This window comes from Pleuronectes platessa, chromosome 8 (genome assembly GCF_947347685.1).
Source record: "Pleuronectes platessa chromosome 8, fPlePla1.1, whole genome shotgun sequence".
Lineage (NCBI taxonomy): Eukaryota > Metazoa > Chordata > Actinopteri > Pleuronectiformes > Pleuronectidae > Pleuronectes > Pleuronectes platessa.
The window spans coordinates 13,140,364-13,154,026 of NC_070633.1; the positions used below are offsets into that span (position 1 = coordinate 13,140,364).

At 44.6% G+C, this 13,663-nt stretch overlaps 2 protein-coding genes across 5 annotated transcripts in view; one reads left to right on the forward strand and one right to left on the reverse strand.

Moving 5' to 3' along the window:
* The window catches only part of pdlim7 (PDZ and LIM domain 7), a 33,212-nt gene extending 30,308 nt beyond the window's left edge, over positions 1-2,904 (forward strand). For all 4 annotated transcript variants that reach the window (XM_053428126.1, XM_053428122.1, XM_053428125.1 and 1 more), the window contains 2 exons: positions 1,331-1,446; positions 1,806-2,904. In XM_053428126.1, coding sequence (XP_053284101.1) covers positions 1,331-1,446; positions 1,806-1,892 — 203 coding nt within the window. In that variant the 3' untranslated portion in view covers positions 1,893-2,904. The remainder of the gene's footprint in view (positions 1-1,330; positions 1,447-1,805) is intronic.
* A 2,314-nt stretch (positions 2,905-5,218) lies between these two features.
* unc5a (unc-5 netrin receptor A) overlaps positions 5,219-13,663 on the reverse strand; it is a 143,997-nt gene continuing 135,552 nt past the window's right edge. The window contains exons 14-16 of the mRNA XM_053428121.1: positions 11,567-11,731; positions 11,235-11,413; positions 5,219-8,495 (exon numbers count right to left, since the gene is read on the reverse strand). Of these exons, the coding sequence (XP_053284096.1) occupies positions 8,330-8,495; positions 11,235-11,413; positions 11,567-11,731 (510 nt within the window). The 3' untranslated portion in view covers positions 5,219-8,329. The remainder of the gene's footprint in view (positions 8,496-11,234; positions 11,414-11,566; positions 11,732-13,663) is intronic.

A 13,663-nucleotide genomic window follows, 5' to 3' on the forward strand; every position in this document is an offset into this window, starting at 1 on the left:
CGTCTCGAGTCGTCTCTGAACGTTCAGTAGGAGCGTGTTTTCGCTCAAGGTCCCTCGCTCGTGTAATCAAATAATACAACGATCAAAGAGATGAAGGAGTCGTCATGGTGAAACTCATCCGCTTCACATAAAAAGGAAACATGATTATTCAGGTTGTTTCAGGAACAAGAACAGAGGGAAAACTCTGCGGTTAGCAACAATAGAACGGACAGGTTTAGTAATCTACTCAGAAAACCGTGCTTAAAGATAATACTTAAGTAAGTGACATCCCACCACACAGCATTCAGTTTGTGATTGAACTTGTGTGATGAAAGATTCTTTTTACATTAAATGGATGCACACTGCAGAAACTCTATGACTTGGCTATGCATTTTGTGATTTTGTGATTAAAAAGCAACAACCTCACCGGGGGTTTCTCCATCTCTAGGTTTGTCATTTTTCTTCCATCAAACTATTTGTAAAACAAACAGCACGTCTGTATTATTCCTGGGTTCTGTCACCGGCCGACATCGTGAATCTCTCGGCGCGCACCGCAGTCAATCATAAAGTGTGATGTTTTCATCTGCTGTAATCTATTTAGCTCCACTTTACGTCATACATCTCTCTATTGGATTTTATGAATGGCGTGCGCTCTTCTATTATGCTGTAAATGATTTAGCGAGGCGCCGCTCTTCTCACTCACTTCTGAGGCCCTGGCGCCGTTTCGCCGCTTCATCAGAGGCGACGCCAGAATCGGAGCAACCGCACTCCGCCTAATGCCTGTAGCTCTGATAAACATTCTGCTGCCTCAGCATCTTTCAGGGGATTGTGTGGCTCTCACCCACTCGCTCTTGAGAAGCTGCATTATAACCTGACACATTCCCCCAGAGATCCTGTAATGAAAGAGACTAGCAAATCCAGTTAAGTATCTGGAGCAATTTCCCCCTCGTCCTAATCCCGGCCCTCCACTCTGGAAAGGCACTCGTGTACAGTAGGTGGGCAAAAAAGAGGTAAACACCAAATGGCCAATGAGGAGAGAGGAGAACCAACGTGTGTGTGTGTGTGTGTGTGTGTGTGTGTGGTATCGCTCAACTTCAAGATGAAAAGCCTGAAGTTCTCTTAAAAGATGAAAGAGGAGGAAACCTGTGTGGCACTCTGTGCTTCAGAACGTGTGAGAAGTGTTAAGTGATGTTTACATATACGCAGAGAGGTCGAGGAGGAGGCTTGACCAGATTTTCGAGTGTGATAAAAGCTTGTTTCGAATTTATTTCACTCTGATGGAATTTATTCTGATCCCTCACTGCTCACCAACCTCTCCTCTCCCTCCACTGCCCTCTCTCTCTTTCTCCAGACTACGAGAAGATGTTTGGCACCAAATGCCACGGCTGTGACTTTAAGATTGATGCCGGGGATCGCTTTCTGGAGGCCTTGGGCTACAGCTGGCACGATACCTGCTTTGTCTGTGCTGTAAGTCATTTTGATTGATACGGCTACCCGTCGGCCTCTCTTTTTGTGTGTGTCCCCCCCCCCCCCCCCCATGTGTCCCAACACAGTACCACCTGAAAATCTGCCTCCATCTCTGGACCCCCGAGCTTCACCTCCCCCCTCTGTCTTTCTCTTTGAACCTGTCCCCTGCACTCTATCACCTTCTCCGTCTCTCTCATTCTTTGTGAAAGCAAACGCTGTCAGGTAAATAATATGTGGCTGCTTTGGCCGAGTAGGAAACTCAGTAAATTCACATCGACAATGTTGAGGTCTGATATCTGCTCTGCACTGGTTTTCAAATCTGTCCGTCCGTGTGTCTGTCTTCTTTCATCTTTTTAAAGCTCTGCCAAATCAACCTGGAGGGGAAGACGTTCTACTCGAAGAAGGATAAGCCCCTGTGCAAAGGCCATGCTTTCGCTCCAGTGTGAGAGATGAAGCTTCATCTTCAGAGGAAGGAACACTTCTCTCTCTCTCTCTCTCTCTCTCTCTCTCTCCTCCCGCCTCTCTACCCCTCTCCAGCCTCTGGCTCAATCGCTCTCACTCCACATCTCCTCTTCGCCAGCACCACACCTTGTTCAAGTCGAGTCTAATTCTCTACCCTGCGGACTGTTTCTACATTTGAGGCTTAACGCCAGCGCCACATACTGTTACATTAGCGAGACACTTCAAATGGCCCTGCCTGTAATGCTGAGTAGTGCAACTGGAAGTAGTCGAGGGAATAGTTCATATCATGTCACAAACCTGTTGACGTCAGAGTCAGTGTAGAAAGTTGAATGTAGGCAAAGTGCAGCTGCAGTTCACGGAGAGTCCCTCAACGCATCTAATCTGATCCTCGTTCAGTCGGCAGTGAGATCACGTCGGTGTCTTCTGAGTTGGAGGAGTCATTTAGCGTCTAATGATTTCACATATTGCAGTAATGACCCATCACTGCTCGGCGTGGAGAGGTAGTGGCCCCCGCTCGGGACCCTGGCCCACTCACTGAGTCTCACCACAGTGCCTATTATCATAATGGAGGTCCAGTGGTGCAGAACCGAGGGGGTGTCCCATTTCTGCTTGACTGGACCTCTTCACAAAAGCACTAACTGCTGAACTTATCACCCTAGCTCTGGCTAATCAGCGAAAATACTGCAAGTTATAGATTTAATTTGAGTCGTATAATAATCCTTAATTGATCTGTGTGGGCGATGGAGGGGGGGGGGGCTGATATTGTATTTTAATTTTTCACTCTGTTAAAGCAAAGAGCTTCAAAGCTTTGAAATCTTTTATAAGACATTTTAATATAAGGAGAAAAAAGATCATATGGTGTTTGTCCATCATGTTTCTATGTTTTCTATTGTGATTCTTTCAAGCCATTGTTGAATATGTATTTATATTCCTTCAGAATGGCCCTGTAAGTGTTGTTTGTTTTGTAGTTTCAAATAAAATTGTTTAGTATTCCAATGTGCTGCGGCAGAACACTCTGGGTGGAAGTGTGTTTTGGAGTTCATCTTCTTTTTACTATTTTTTGAATCGACCAATGTTTTGCTCTTAATAACACCTGCTCCCTAACTACAGGATAATTGACTTTTCATGTCTTTTGCGTTGTGAGGACAAGAAGTGCGTTTTACAAAAAAATCTAGCTCCACACAAACAGATTCTTTTTTTGCTGTCACAAAGACTCTAGTGAATTTCTTTAGTGTAGGAAGGAAATGAATTTAACATAGACATGCGTATGTTCATGATGAACGGAGACATTTAATCATTTGATAAGTCTTATACAAGTCATTTGACTTATTTGCTTTCTTACCAACAGTTAGCGAGGTGACTAGAGACTGGAAACAAGGGGACATGTCTGACACTCTATATTAATTAATGTATGAGATCACCAACACAGGATATTTAATTTGTTTACATTTTTCAAGAACAGATGGAAGATGGATGGGTGGTTGTGAAATTGTGGATTAATTGGAGCTGCTTACTCATAATTGAGAACCTTGTTCATTTAACCAGTGTAAACGCTGGACTGAAGCACTGGCCAGGTGATAAAATCGATGTTTGACAAGAATTATTTACAATTTGAAACCAACAACCTTTCAAATCACTCGTTTGTTCTTAAATGTCTGATCTAATAATACGGATGGGATTGAATGATCCACCTTGTTTCTCATCCTTATGTGATGCTACTCAAACAGCTTCCTGGCTCCAGCTCAGTGGTTCCTAATGTGACGATTGGGGGGAAAAAATCCAAGGGTTAACATTAACTAATCTAATATATGGCAGTAGATTGTGAAATAGTACATACTTTTACCTCATCGCATTAAAATTATACAAATAAAATTATGAGATAGAAACAGAAATTGTGTAAGCAGTGAAATTCTTTCTTTATCTGACCTGACACTTGGGATGAATTATCTTAAACTCTAGTTCACCGGCTGGATTTTTCCCACACTTACCTCTTTCTCCTGTAACCACTTACACGGAGTCAGCACACAGCCATGTTTAGGTTAACGAGTTGAGGGAAGCTGTTGGATGGAGTGAAGCCCACATACTGTAAATAAAGATGGACGACATGATGACGCCCAAAAAGTGAAGTCTTGATCGCCCCCTAGCAGCTGACTGTAGTGAAATCCACAAACTCCACTTTCTCCATGTTAAGGATGGATCATGAGCCAAACTAAAGGGTAAAAATACTCAAGTACATTTTCAACATCTTAAGTACTACTTATCACAACGGTTAATTCATGCAGTAAGTTTGGTATTAGTTTGATTTTTGATTATTTAAAAAACAGGTTGAAACTAATTGACAGCTGAGAGTGATTTACAATTGGTCAGGCATATATCTTGGCTTCTGGTTGTCTCTTTATTCACGGTCTATGGTCAAGAGCTGGAAAAATCTACGTATAGATTTTTTTTTTGGTGTCAGCTCAATGTCACATCTCATCATATGTAACCTGTGAAATGGAATCTCAAGCAGAAAATGTTGTGGCTCTAGTGTTTCCCCCCCACAATGTTAAACTATTCCCTTAAAAATGTTTTCTCCTGTTGATGTTGATGTTGACTGTTGGTCCTAAGTAAGACTCTTTACAAAGTAAGTGTGTATTTCATTTTTCAAGCAAAAGATCCAGTCCTTCATTTAACAATATATAATTTATTTACAACAATTTCAGGTTGAATTACTATACATACCTTTCTGAAATGTCATAGATAGATATATATATACATAAGGCCAAGTAAATACTTGAAAGCACTTAGAAACGAATTTCCAAAATTCTACCCACAAATCCATATCATTGTCCAAAAAAGTACAGGAAAGCTCCCTCAGCAGAAGTTTCCCCATTGCCACAAAAGTTTTGACAACAATTTACACTGACGATAAGGAACACAAAAGGTCAAAAAAACAAAACAAATAATAAAAACCATAAAAGGATTATACAATTGCATAAGCGCTGTGGCATGTAATAAATACAGCATTTTTGACTTGCAGAAAAGGCAAGGAAACATTGAATCAAGGAACTTAATAGAAAAACCATTCACAAGTACGGACGTCTAATGTTTTAGTTCACAAAAGAAAACAGTTCAGTCAGAGTGACAGGGAGGTATGCACACACACAATCACACACATTCACACGCGTTCTTGACACTGTGATGCAAAAAGTACAGTTGGGAGACGTTTCCTTCTGCTACACAGGTGAAATGATAAAGCCTTTAAACAAACCTCGTGTTTTACTGACACTGAACTATCAGACCCGGGTTTCATTATGAAGGGAACAAGTTGTCGGACAACTCAGATGCGGCGATAGATGCAAAACATCCCGGTGGCTGGTGAACTACATTACTGGAAATGTGCTTAGACAACACATCCAAGCCGAGTACAGGGGCGATAACATTTCACCCACAGACTGTAAAACTGCCGTGGCTCATCTTAACATGCTGCGTCAACACCGGCCCGTCGGTGTCCGAGAAACCGATTCTCTCTCCGTCCACGCAGCCACCACCGGGCGTTAAGTCTCGTCTCCACCTCATCTGCAAATGCTCACACTTAGAGAAACCATAGAAATAGACCAAGGCAATGTAAGCACGAACAGAACGTGTATAGAAACTCCTGGACAACAGTCTCTAAAACCCTTAACACTGCAAAACTTCTTCACTGCTAGATCGCCAAAGAACAGTATATAGGCAAACACGTCACGGTTTAGACTTGACAAATGCTGCGCCAGTTAAGTGTCTTTTTTTTGGCTTTATATTAAAATATAATTTACATTTCTTTACAAAGTGGTCAAATAAACGGACACACATCACCGCTCGGAACAGACAGCATTAAGTTTGCCTCAAGACAAAAGCGAGGAGAGTAGATCAAAGCAATGACTCCATAGTGACTAGTTTCAGAAGAGACAGCAACTCGGACTTGTTCTCTACTAGCGGCAGGTAAGACGACGCTGAAACGATATCTGAATGGATACAACGCGAGGATGTAGTGGCCTCAAACGATACTCAGAAAACTTTGGTTACCAATTCTGCTGATATACATTATGCAAAGTGACAGCACAGGGCTGGTATAGAAAAAGTATTTACATATCACACGCGACGATGATCCATTTCAACATGAAAAGAGTCATTTATTAAGGTGGTATCACAATTCGATCTGAAAGGGGCTTGATTCAAAGGTTTGGTAATAGAAATAAGAAAAAGAAAAGGGTGGATGGTAGCTCTACATCGAAAAAAACAATGCAGCGATTTGTAAAAAGTGTCGCAGGTCGAGAGGAGGCGTGTTTGATGTGGTTAAAAAGAGAAGGTTGAGGATTGTGCAGGTGCCGAGATGTCGTATAAAAACAAAACGGGGGGGGAACTTCTAGAAGTGGAAAAACAGACGCGCTCCGTTAAAGGGGAAACAGAAATGTACATTCCAAATATCTGACAATCATAAAAGTGGCTCCAGGTCAGTGTTAAAGATTGAAGCCGCAGGAGCTGGTGGGATGAGCGGTGCTAGCTGAGGAGCGATAAGAGGGGATTTAATGAGGGGGGGGGGGGGGGCTCCCTCTACAACTTTGAACACACAACTTCACATGCGACCCTGAGGCAGACGGAGAGACTATGGCTAGTTTGGGATTGCTGATGCCTTTTTTTTTTTTTTTTTTTTTTTTTTCCTTTCAACGTGTAATTACTGAACCAGTGGAGCTCAAAGATATACTGTATGCAAGTTGCCTGGCTTGACAGATCCATTAACCAAACACTGTACATCGACACAAAGAAGCAAAACGTAGAAAAATAATCTAATGTGCAGTTGCGGTTCATGGTTTGATGTGAGACTAAACTGAATCTTTGTTTTTTTTGTTGCCACACTGGCTATAAATGACAATAAAAAAGAAACTCACGTTCAAAGCAAATCTTTTGTGAGCAGAGGCGTGACAGTGCGAATAAGCCACTCTTCACTTTCTCGGAGAGACATTTCTCTGATACTATTTGCCACACAGCAAATAGGGACTTGCTTTATGACTTATCAAAACAAAGCTGCACAATCAGCCTTTCCACACGAGTAATCTGGTGACGATTTTTGAAGAATTCGCTGGCAGCTCTTCTGTGGGAAAGTGCTCTGCATTATTCATGTGGGATAATAACCCTCGTGGCCAAGTTTTTATGTCTAACATCTCGGAAGGAATGTAATCAAGGGGAAAATGTCATTTTGCAAATGAGTTTTCAGGACAATCAGTGCCCAGATAATATACATGCATGTGTCTGCACATGCAGCTGGAACACCTTGTGGCCCTATGGCTCCTTCATTAGCTGTGGAATCTGAGAGAAAAACAAAAGGCTTGGGAAAGACTCGAAACGAGAATGGACGGATCAAGAATCCCAGGCTGTAAATAGAGATGGCTTCTGAAATATGACTTTAGTGAAGGTATTTCTCACTCTTCCCTCTAAAAAAAGTTCAAAAGAACCCGAACCCCACATATATCGATTTAGAAGCAGGAGGGCTGCGAAGCGTCTCGCTAAATCAAGATGTCAAGATGTTATATTCACAGTAGTGATACCGGCTGGACTAAGAACAAAAAAAACTAAAAAACAAGAACACACACAAACAAGATGAGACAGGTTTTGGGGCTTTGACGTACAATCTCTTTTAAACCTGCAAGTCCAGGATGTGCTACAGGCCGCCTATGTGTGTGTGAGTGTGTTTGTGTGTGTTAAAAAAACCACACATAGGAGCTGTCCTTCTGTACAGTGTCAGTGTGTGTGTGTGTGAGAGTGGTCAGGAGGAGACGTTCACAGACCCTGATGACCTCGTTGCGAATGCGTTCAGCGTGTGATGACGTCATGGGACGAACCTGCCGATTGCATACGTCGCCTCTTGAACCTGGAATGAATGGCACCTTTCTTTTGTCACATCCCTTTGTATTAACCTTACTTCAGAAATGATTGGCTGAATTTGCGTTGTGCCGGACATGAGTCATAGCATTATGTTTGCATATTGCTCCTCGATAGCCTTAAACGGCTCGTTTGTGTGAAAAGGCATGAAGTTAATTCAAAGTGATCTTGAAAGTAGAAGCAGGGTTGGTACTAATTTTACATGGAACTTTGATGGAAAAATAAAGAGTATTTATTTTCTGAGCTCATGAATACATTTCCCAGAGCACTTGCGCTCTACCTTTCCCCTCATTTGGTCAGTTAAGGACTTCTGCTCCGTTCGGAGGGAAATGGGGACTCGACCTGTCACACTCACATTCCCTATCTTCTAAAGTGAAGACGAGGGACACTGGGACTCCATTCCGTTCTTCCATTCCTGCTGTGGTAATCGTTGGGGGGGATGGGATGGGGTTTTTGTGTCGTTGTTGTCGTGTTGTGTACTTTTTTTCCCCCTCTCTGCACCAGTCTTTCTCCGTTTTCTGGGTTAGCACTCGCCATCAGAGACCAGGAATATCATGGCCTCCTGTTTGCCAATGTCAGCCATGACCGCGGCCAGCTGGTTGATGTTGCCGCTGTGGAAATGTTGCGCCTCCCACAGGTCCAGGATCATCGAGGTTGGGCTCGCTTTGGATGCAAAGAAACTCATGTGTCTGCAGAGAAGAGAAGGAGGAGGAGGAGGAGGAGGAGGAGGAGGAGGAGGAGGAGGAGGAGGAAAGCACAAAAATAACAGTGAGGAAACATTTGGACAGCCTCACATTTTCTCTCCATTGGCAGTCTTAGGAAAACCTCTTCAGTTGCTAGTCTATTTTGCCAGAGCTCCTTGTAACTCTGTCAATGTCAAGTTTTATTGTGTTGTACTGCTACGTCCTGATATGCCGGGTTGGAGCACTAAGAGGAAAATAAATGATGAAAGGTATAAGCGTACGGTCTGGCTCTTCCAACAGCCATCACATACCCAATCTCTGGCAGTTTTCATTTGAAGCTTTAACACCATAAGCCTCGTTCCTCGTCATTTGATGTCGAAATTGCCCCTAAATCCCATACAGTGAATCCTATACGGACTTTCACAGCCAAGTCGGAAGTGACCTTTTCCATTTTAGGAGCTGGAACCTTTACGATCAAACCCAATCAATGACAACAAAGCTGTGGCCCCAGCCGGCTGTATATTTGATGTTGAGTGGGACCTAATCCCCGCGGCACACCGAAGATGCTTGTTTGATTTAATGGCCTTTTCCTGTTCTTCAAATGTCTGGGGCCTTAACTGCTATGTAGAGCACACATGACACAGGGAAAAAAAACAACAGAGAGTGGTGTAAACTCAGGGCAAAAAAGGGGGTGTGTTGCTGTGTGAGTGTTTTTGCCAGAGGCTGGAGGGGGTGAGGCAGGAAACCCAAAGAAAACCAACAAGTTCACCTTGACAAAGGTCAGACAGAGTCCATTACTCCCTCGCATCTTCCTTTGCCTAGTGGAGCGTTCTGTGATGGCTCTGAACATGCGGCTGCTTTGCCAGTGCACAAGCAGGGAGCACAGTGCACAGCGGCTATTTTTGTGTCTATTGGATTTCATAGAGCACACACACACACACACACACACACGCAATCGCACACACAGGGCCCTCGCTCTGCGTCGGGAGAGCACAACAAAGGGAAGTGTTGGTCGAAGAAATTGTCAGGGAATGAAGCTCTTTGTCATTATTCAGATAAAAAAAGACCGAGCTTAGCGTCCCGACGTGTCAGCCCCGCTTATTCCCCTCGCGGTGTGAAACACGAGCTCATCGTGTTCGGCGCCGCGTCTTGGGGGAAAAAGATCAAATAAAAGGTTCTTGGCATTTTTAAGTTTTATTGATTGGTCCCGTTCTGCTCGGTCTGGACACTTTACCCACACAGAGACAAACTGAGGAACACGGCGTGACACAAAGCCAGGCAGCCGCTGCCTTCACAGGACAAAAACAAACAACAACATGTTGTTAAGGACGGATCCAACAACAAAGCAGTCGCTCCTTCCTGAGGCCTGAATGAGAATTGATTATGTTCGGCAAAACAATTGCTAATTAAACCCACAGTGCATCAATTCAATTTGCGATTAATTTGGGTAAATAAAGTTGATTGGACAAATTAAGTGCAGCTATTTGATTCCATTACAACGCAGAAATGAAATTGGAGGATAGGGGATCAATGCGGGGCTGCAGTCTGTTACAGGTGCTGCGGTGATAAAGTACAGTTACTGAGGTCGGCACAGATCCAACACCACTTCATCTTTTGTTGCCGCTGACGGGCAGCTCGCTCGCTCCCTCTCCAATTACAGCTGCTAAGCAGAATGCTGCAGGTACAAGTTTAGCAGAGGAGTCTAAGCTGCTTACCTGAAGAGAGGGGGGGGGGGGCATGTTTTCTTATGGAAATGACGGCTGTAGCCATCTAGTCCACATTAATCCTGTAACGTTAGCTGTGTCGGAGGATTAGCTTGTCAAGGCAGAACCTTGTTTACCTGAACTTCAGGAAAAACACTCCACAGTGGTGGAGTCGCACTTCATCCTGATTTCTTAAAGTGGCTGGAGTCTCACAGTTAGTCTGACCCTTCACAAGCGGCTGATCGTCTGCTTCATTTATCCACCACTTCCAGAAATCTCTGTGTGTCTGAATGTGGAATGCATCTCTCTGTTCATCTCATCAGCTTCACACTTGGCAGATGTGTTGCTAAGGGCCCAATGAAGTGCAGTGTTTCATTTGCTGCGATACTTTCACTCTTAATAAACTTTTTTATAAACCGGGGACCAGTGCTCTGTAGCAGCAGCGACTGGGATGTAAGTAACGTTGTTGATTTTCCCCATTCTGCATGCTGAAGTGTCCAAGAAACTGAATCTAAAGTCGCCCCTTGTCATAGAGAAAGTGCTGCACATCATAGATGCACTGTATAAATTTGTGTGTTAATGGGTGAATGGAAAGAAAACTGTACTCCAAGGAACTTTAGGTGCTCATCAAGACTAGAAAAGCATATATAGCGTATTATAACCACAGACCATTTACCATTACTGATTGTCAAGTTCAGGGTTCTGTGTACTGAATCAAGCTTAAATGATTTTTGAATAAACGGGTGAAGAGCTCTTTGTGCAGCTTCAGGGTTCTGTGGTCCTGCTCCTGCAACAGGTCTGAACTCGCTGCGGCTCAGTTACTGCAGGTCACTCTTACAGTTTCAGAAAGAGAAGCTGCAACCAGCATCACCACAGGCCAGACACATGTTTAGATCAGGGCACCGAACTAATTAGTGCAAATACTGCAATGCAACTTCTATTCCCAACAGAGTTCGGGGCTCTGGTGCAATTCCTGCATGATCCTGCGCGCTCCAATCAGTGATCGGATGAGGCCGTGTGGTACTGTACAGTTGCTAATTACCTCTCAAGTTTAAGTCTTTGTGCTAGCATTCTCCAGTCAGCTCCGTTGGGACAGGGGGCATCCAGGCTGCTGCAGATCTTCTGCCTGATGAGGTACGGGATCTGGAAGGCACTGGGCCCTGCCAGAGCCGTGGCGTTACTGTCCATCAACAGGAACTCAGAGTCCAAAGCTCGGGTGTCCTGTGAGGGGAAAGCAAACATAAAACTTGTTTCTCTCTCTCTCTCTCTCTCTCTGCACAACATAATTACAGTTCATTTATGGCGATATGAAAATGCTGAGTAATGGCGGCCGTGTAATCAATCGCAGCTCGGGGCACTTATGCTGAGAATTACCTTGGCGATGTTGAAGTCCAGGCTAAAGCTCTGCCCCTCCCCCTCCACCTGCCACACACACAGCTGGCAGGTGAGCGCGCAGGTGCCGAGGCTGAGCCGCTCCAGAGTGAACGTGCAGTGCAGGTACCGCTGGGAGCCGTTCCAGATGTGGTAGAACGGGATCTCCTGCAGAAGAGACAGGGCGTCACAAACACACACACACACACACACACACAAACACACACACGGCATCTCAGCGGCACAGTCAGAACTGCGTGTCCCAAACAGCACCGCCCGCCTAGAACACACCGCGCTCATTAATTACACTGACATAAGCTGCCATTGTTAGGTGAGACGGCTAAATATATCCGAGGCAGCAGACTGACATCACTTAGGTAAGTTCAAGGGAAATGATTGTTATTGTCAGAGCTACTGTGAAGGGAGTCGACAGCCGCACACCAGGTCTGACATGGGGGTTATTCTCTACTCAATGTGTTTCAGTGCATTCAGCCTCTCTCTCGCTCTCTCTCTCTTTCTTTCTTTCTTTCTCCCTCTGCAGGAACGTTCAGTTTTAGCACAGCTACAAATGATGCATATATTTTACAAGCTGAATCATCACTCCCCTGCTTTACATGTATGCATTATGGGTTTGAGCCCCCCCACTGTACAGGACCAGATTGTGTGCGGCAAATGCCCCTCTGCATCTTTCCCTCTGCTGCTCTGGATTCATGTCTCGTTTGCATATCTCAAGAGAAGCAGACAGGTAGAAAGCAAACAAACCAGCACCCTAACGCTTCGCTCTGCTTTGGTTAAACAGCTGACAAGAAGTCAGTTTGAGACTGGAGTGAGGGGCTGCAGTTCACCCTGCCGACCAAACGGGGGCACTGTTACCCAGGCTGACTTGCAGCAGAGGGAGCTGGGTGCGAAAGGTCTTCATGGGACCCCGGGGAGACTAAAGGCCTTTTTTGACCGCACTGCTGAGGGGGGAATAACACTTCCAAATGAACAGGCACAGTCCGGAGTAATAAGCCTCTGTACTGGGTGTTGTTGCTGCCACTGCTTGCTTGGCACAGCCTGCGCGTGCTCTTCGGGGACCCGGTGCTCAGTGCTTACATAGTTACAGCCAGAACGTTTTTTCTAGTCCTCTTTGAAAGGCTCTTGTGTCTCCGTCGCCTGGCTGCAGTGCGGTGGACCTCGCAGGTGTGGGGGGTGCAGGACGGCTTCCAGGATTCAGGTGGTGGAGTTCCAGATATTTACATACTGCTCTATATTTCATCTGCACTCCCTTTGAGGGAGCAGGCAGCTCGGATAATCAATCAGCTCGCGGCTCTGGGTTAGTGCACACACACCCCAGCTCCCCGATATATGCACATGTATACACCTCGTGTGCAGGCTCGAGTGGGCAAAAACATGCACACTCTATCCACAGGGGTGCACACACACCCACCCACACACACACACACACACACACACACACACACACACACACACACACACACACACAAAAGGCTCCCAGACGCTAACAAATGACTTCAAGTTGCACACAGTGCCAAACGGAGAAAGGTTATTGGACGGAGGAGTATTGCAGTAACAGACTGAAAAAGACTCCTTTGTGTGATCAGCTGGAGCCAAACCAAAACAAACCCAATTAAAACTCTGGACCAACTCAAATGGAAACAACTTTCCAGAGAGACAACAGGACGGTGGGAGACACTTCTCATCTGCAACACCAACTTAACTTCTTTGCTCACCAAGTTCATATTTTTATAAACATGTTTTACATCTATCATCCAATAAAAATCGTCGGGCACATAAACACTGAACACCGAGCCTGATGCACTTTATATTATTGTATTTATATGTATTTATCGATTTGGTCCGAATGTTTGCATAAAGAGTTAAAATGGAGATGAGCATTGTGGATGATTCTGTGGTTCTCTCGTTTCAAGAAAAAAACTAAAAGAAAACATTGGGTCCATTGGATCCTGACAAGCTGTCAGGAACAAGGAGGATATCATCTCCTGATCAAGGAGCTGCGAAATTATCCCGATTGCTCTCAAGTCTATTTGGGTTTGATATGCTACCAGCACTGAGACCGCACATTAAAAGGAAGAGAAG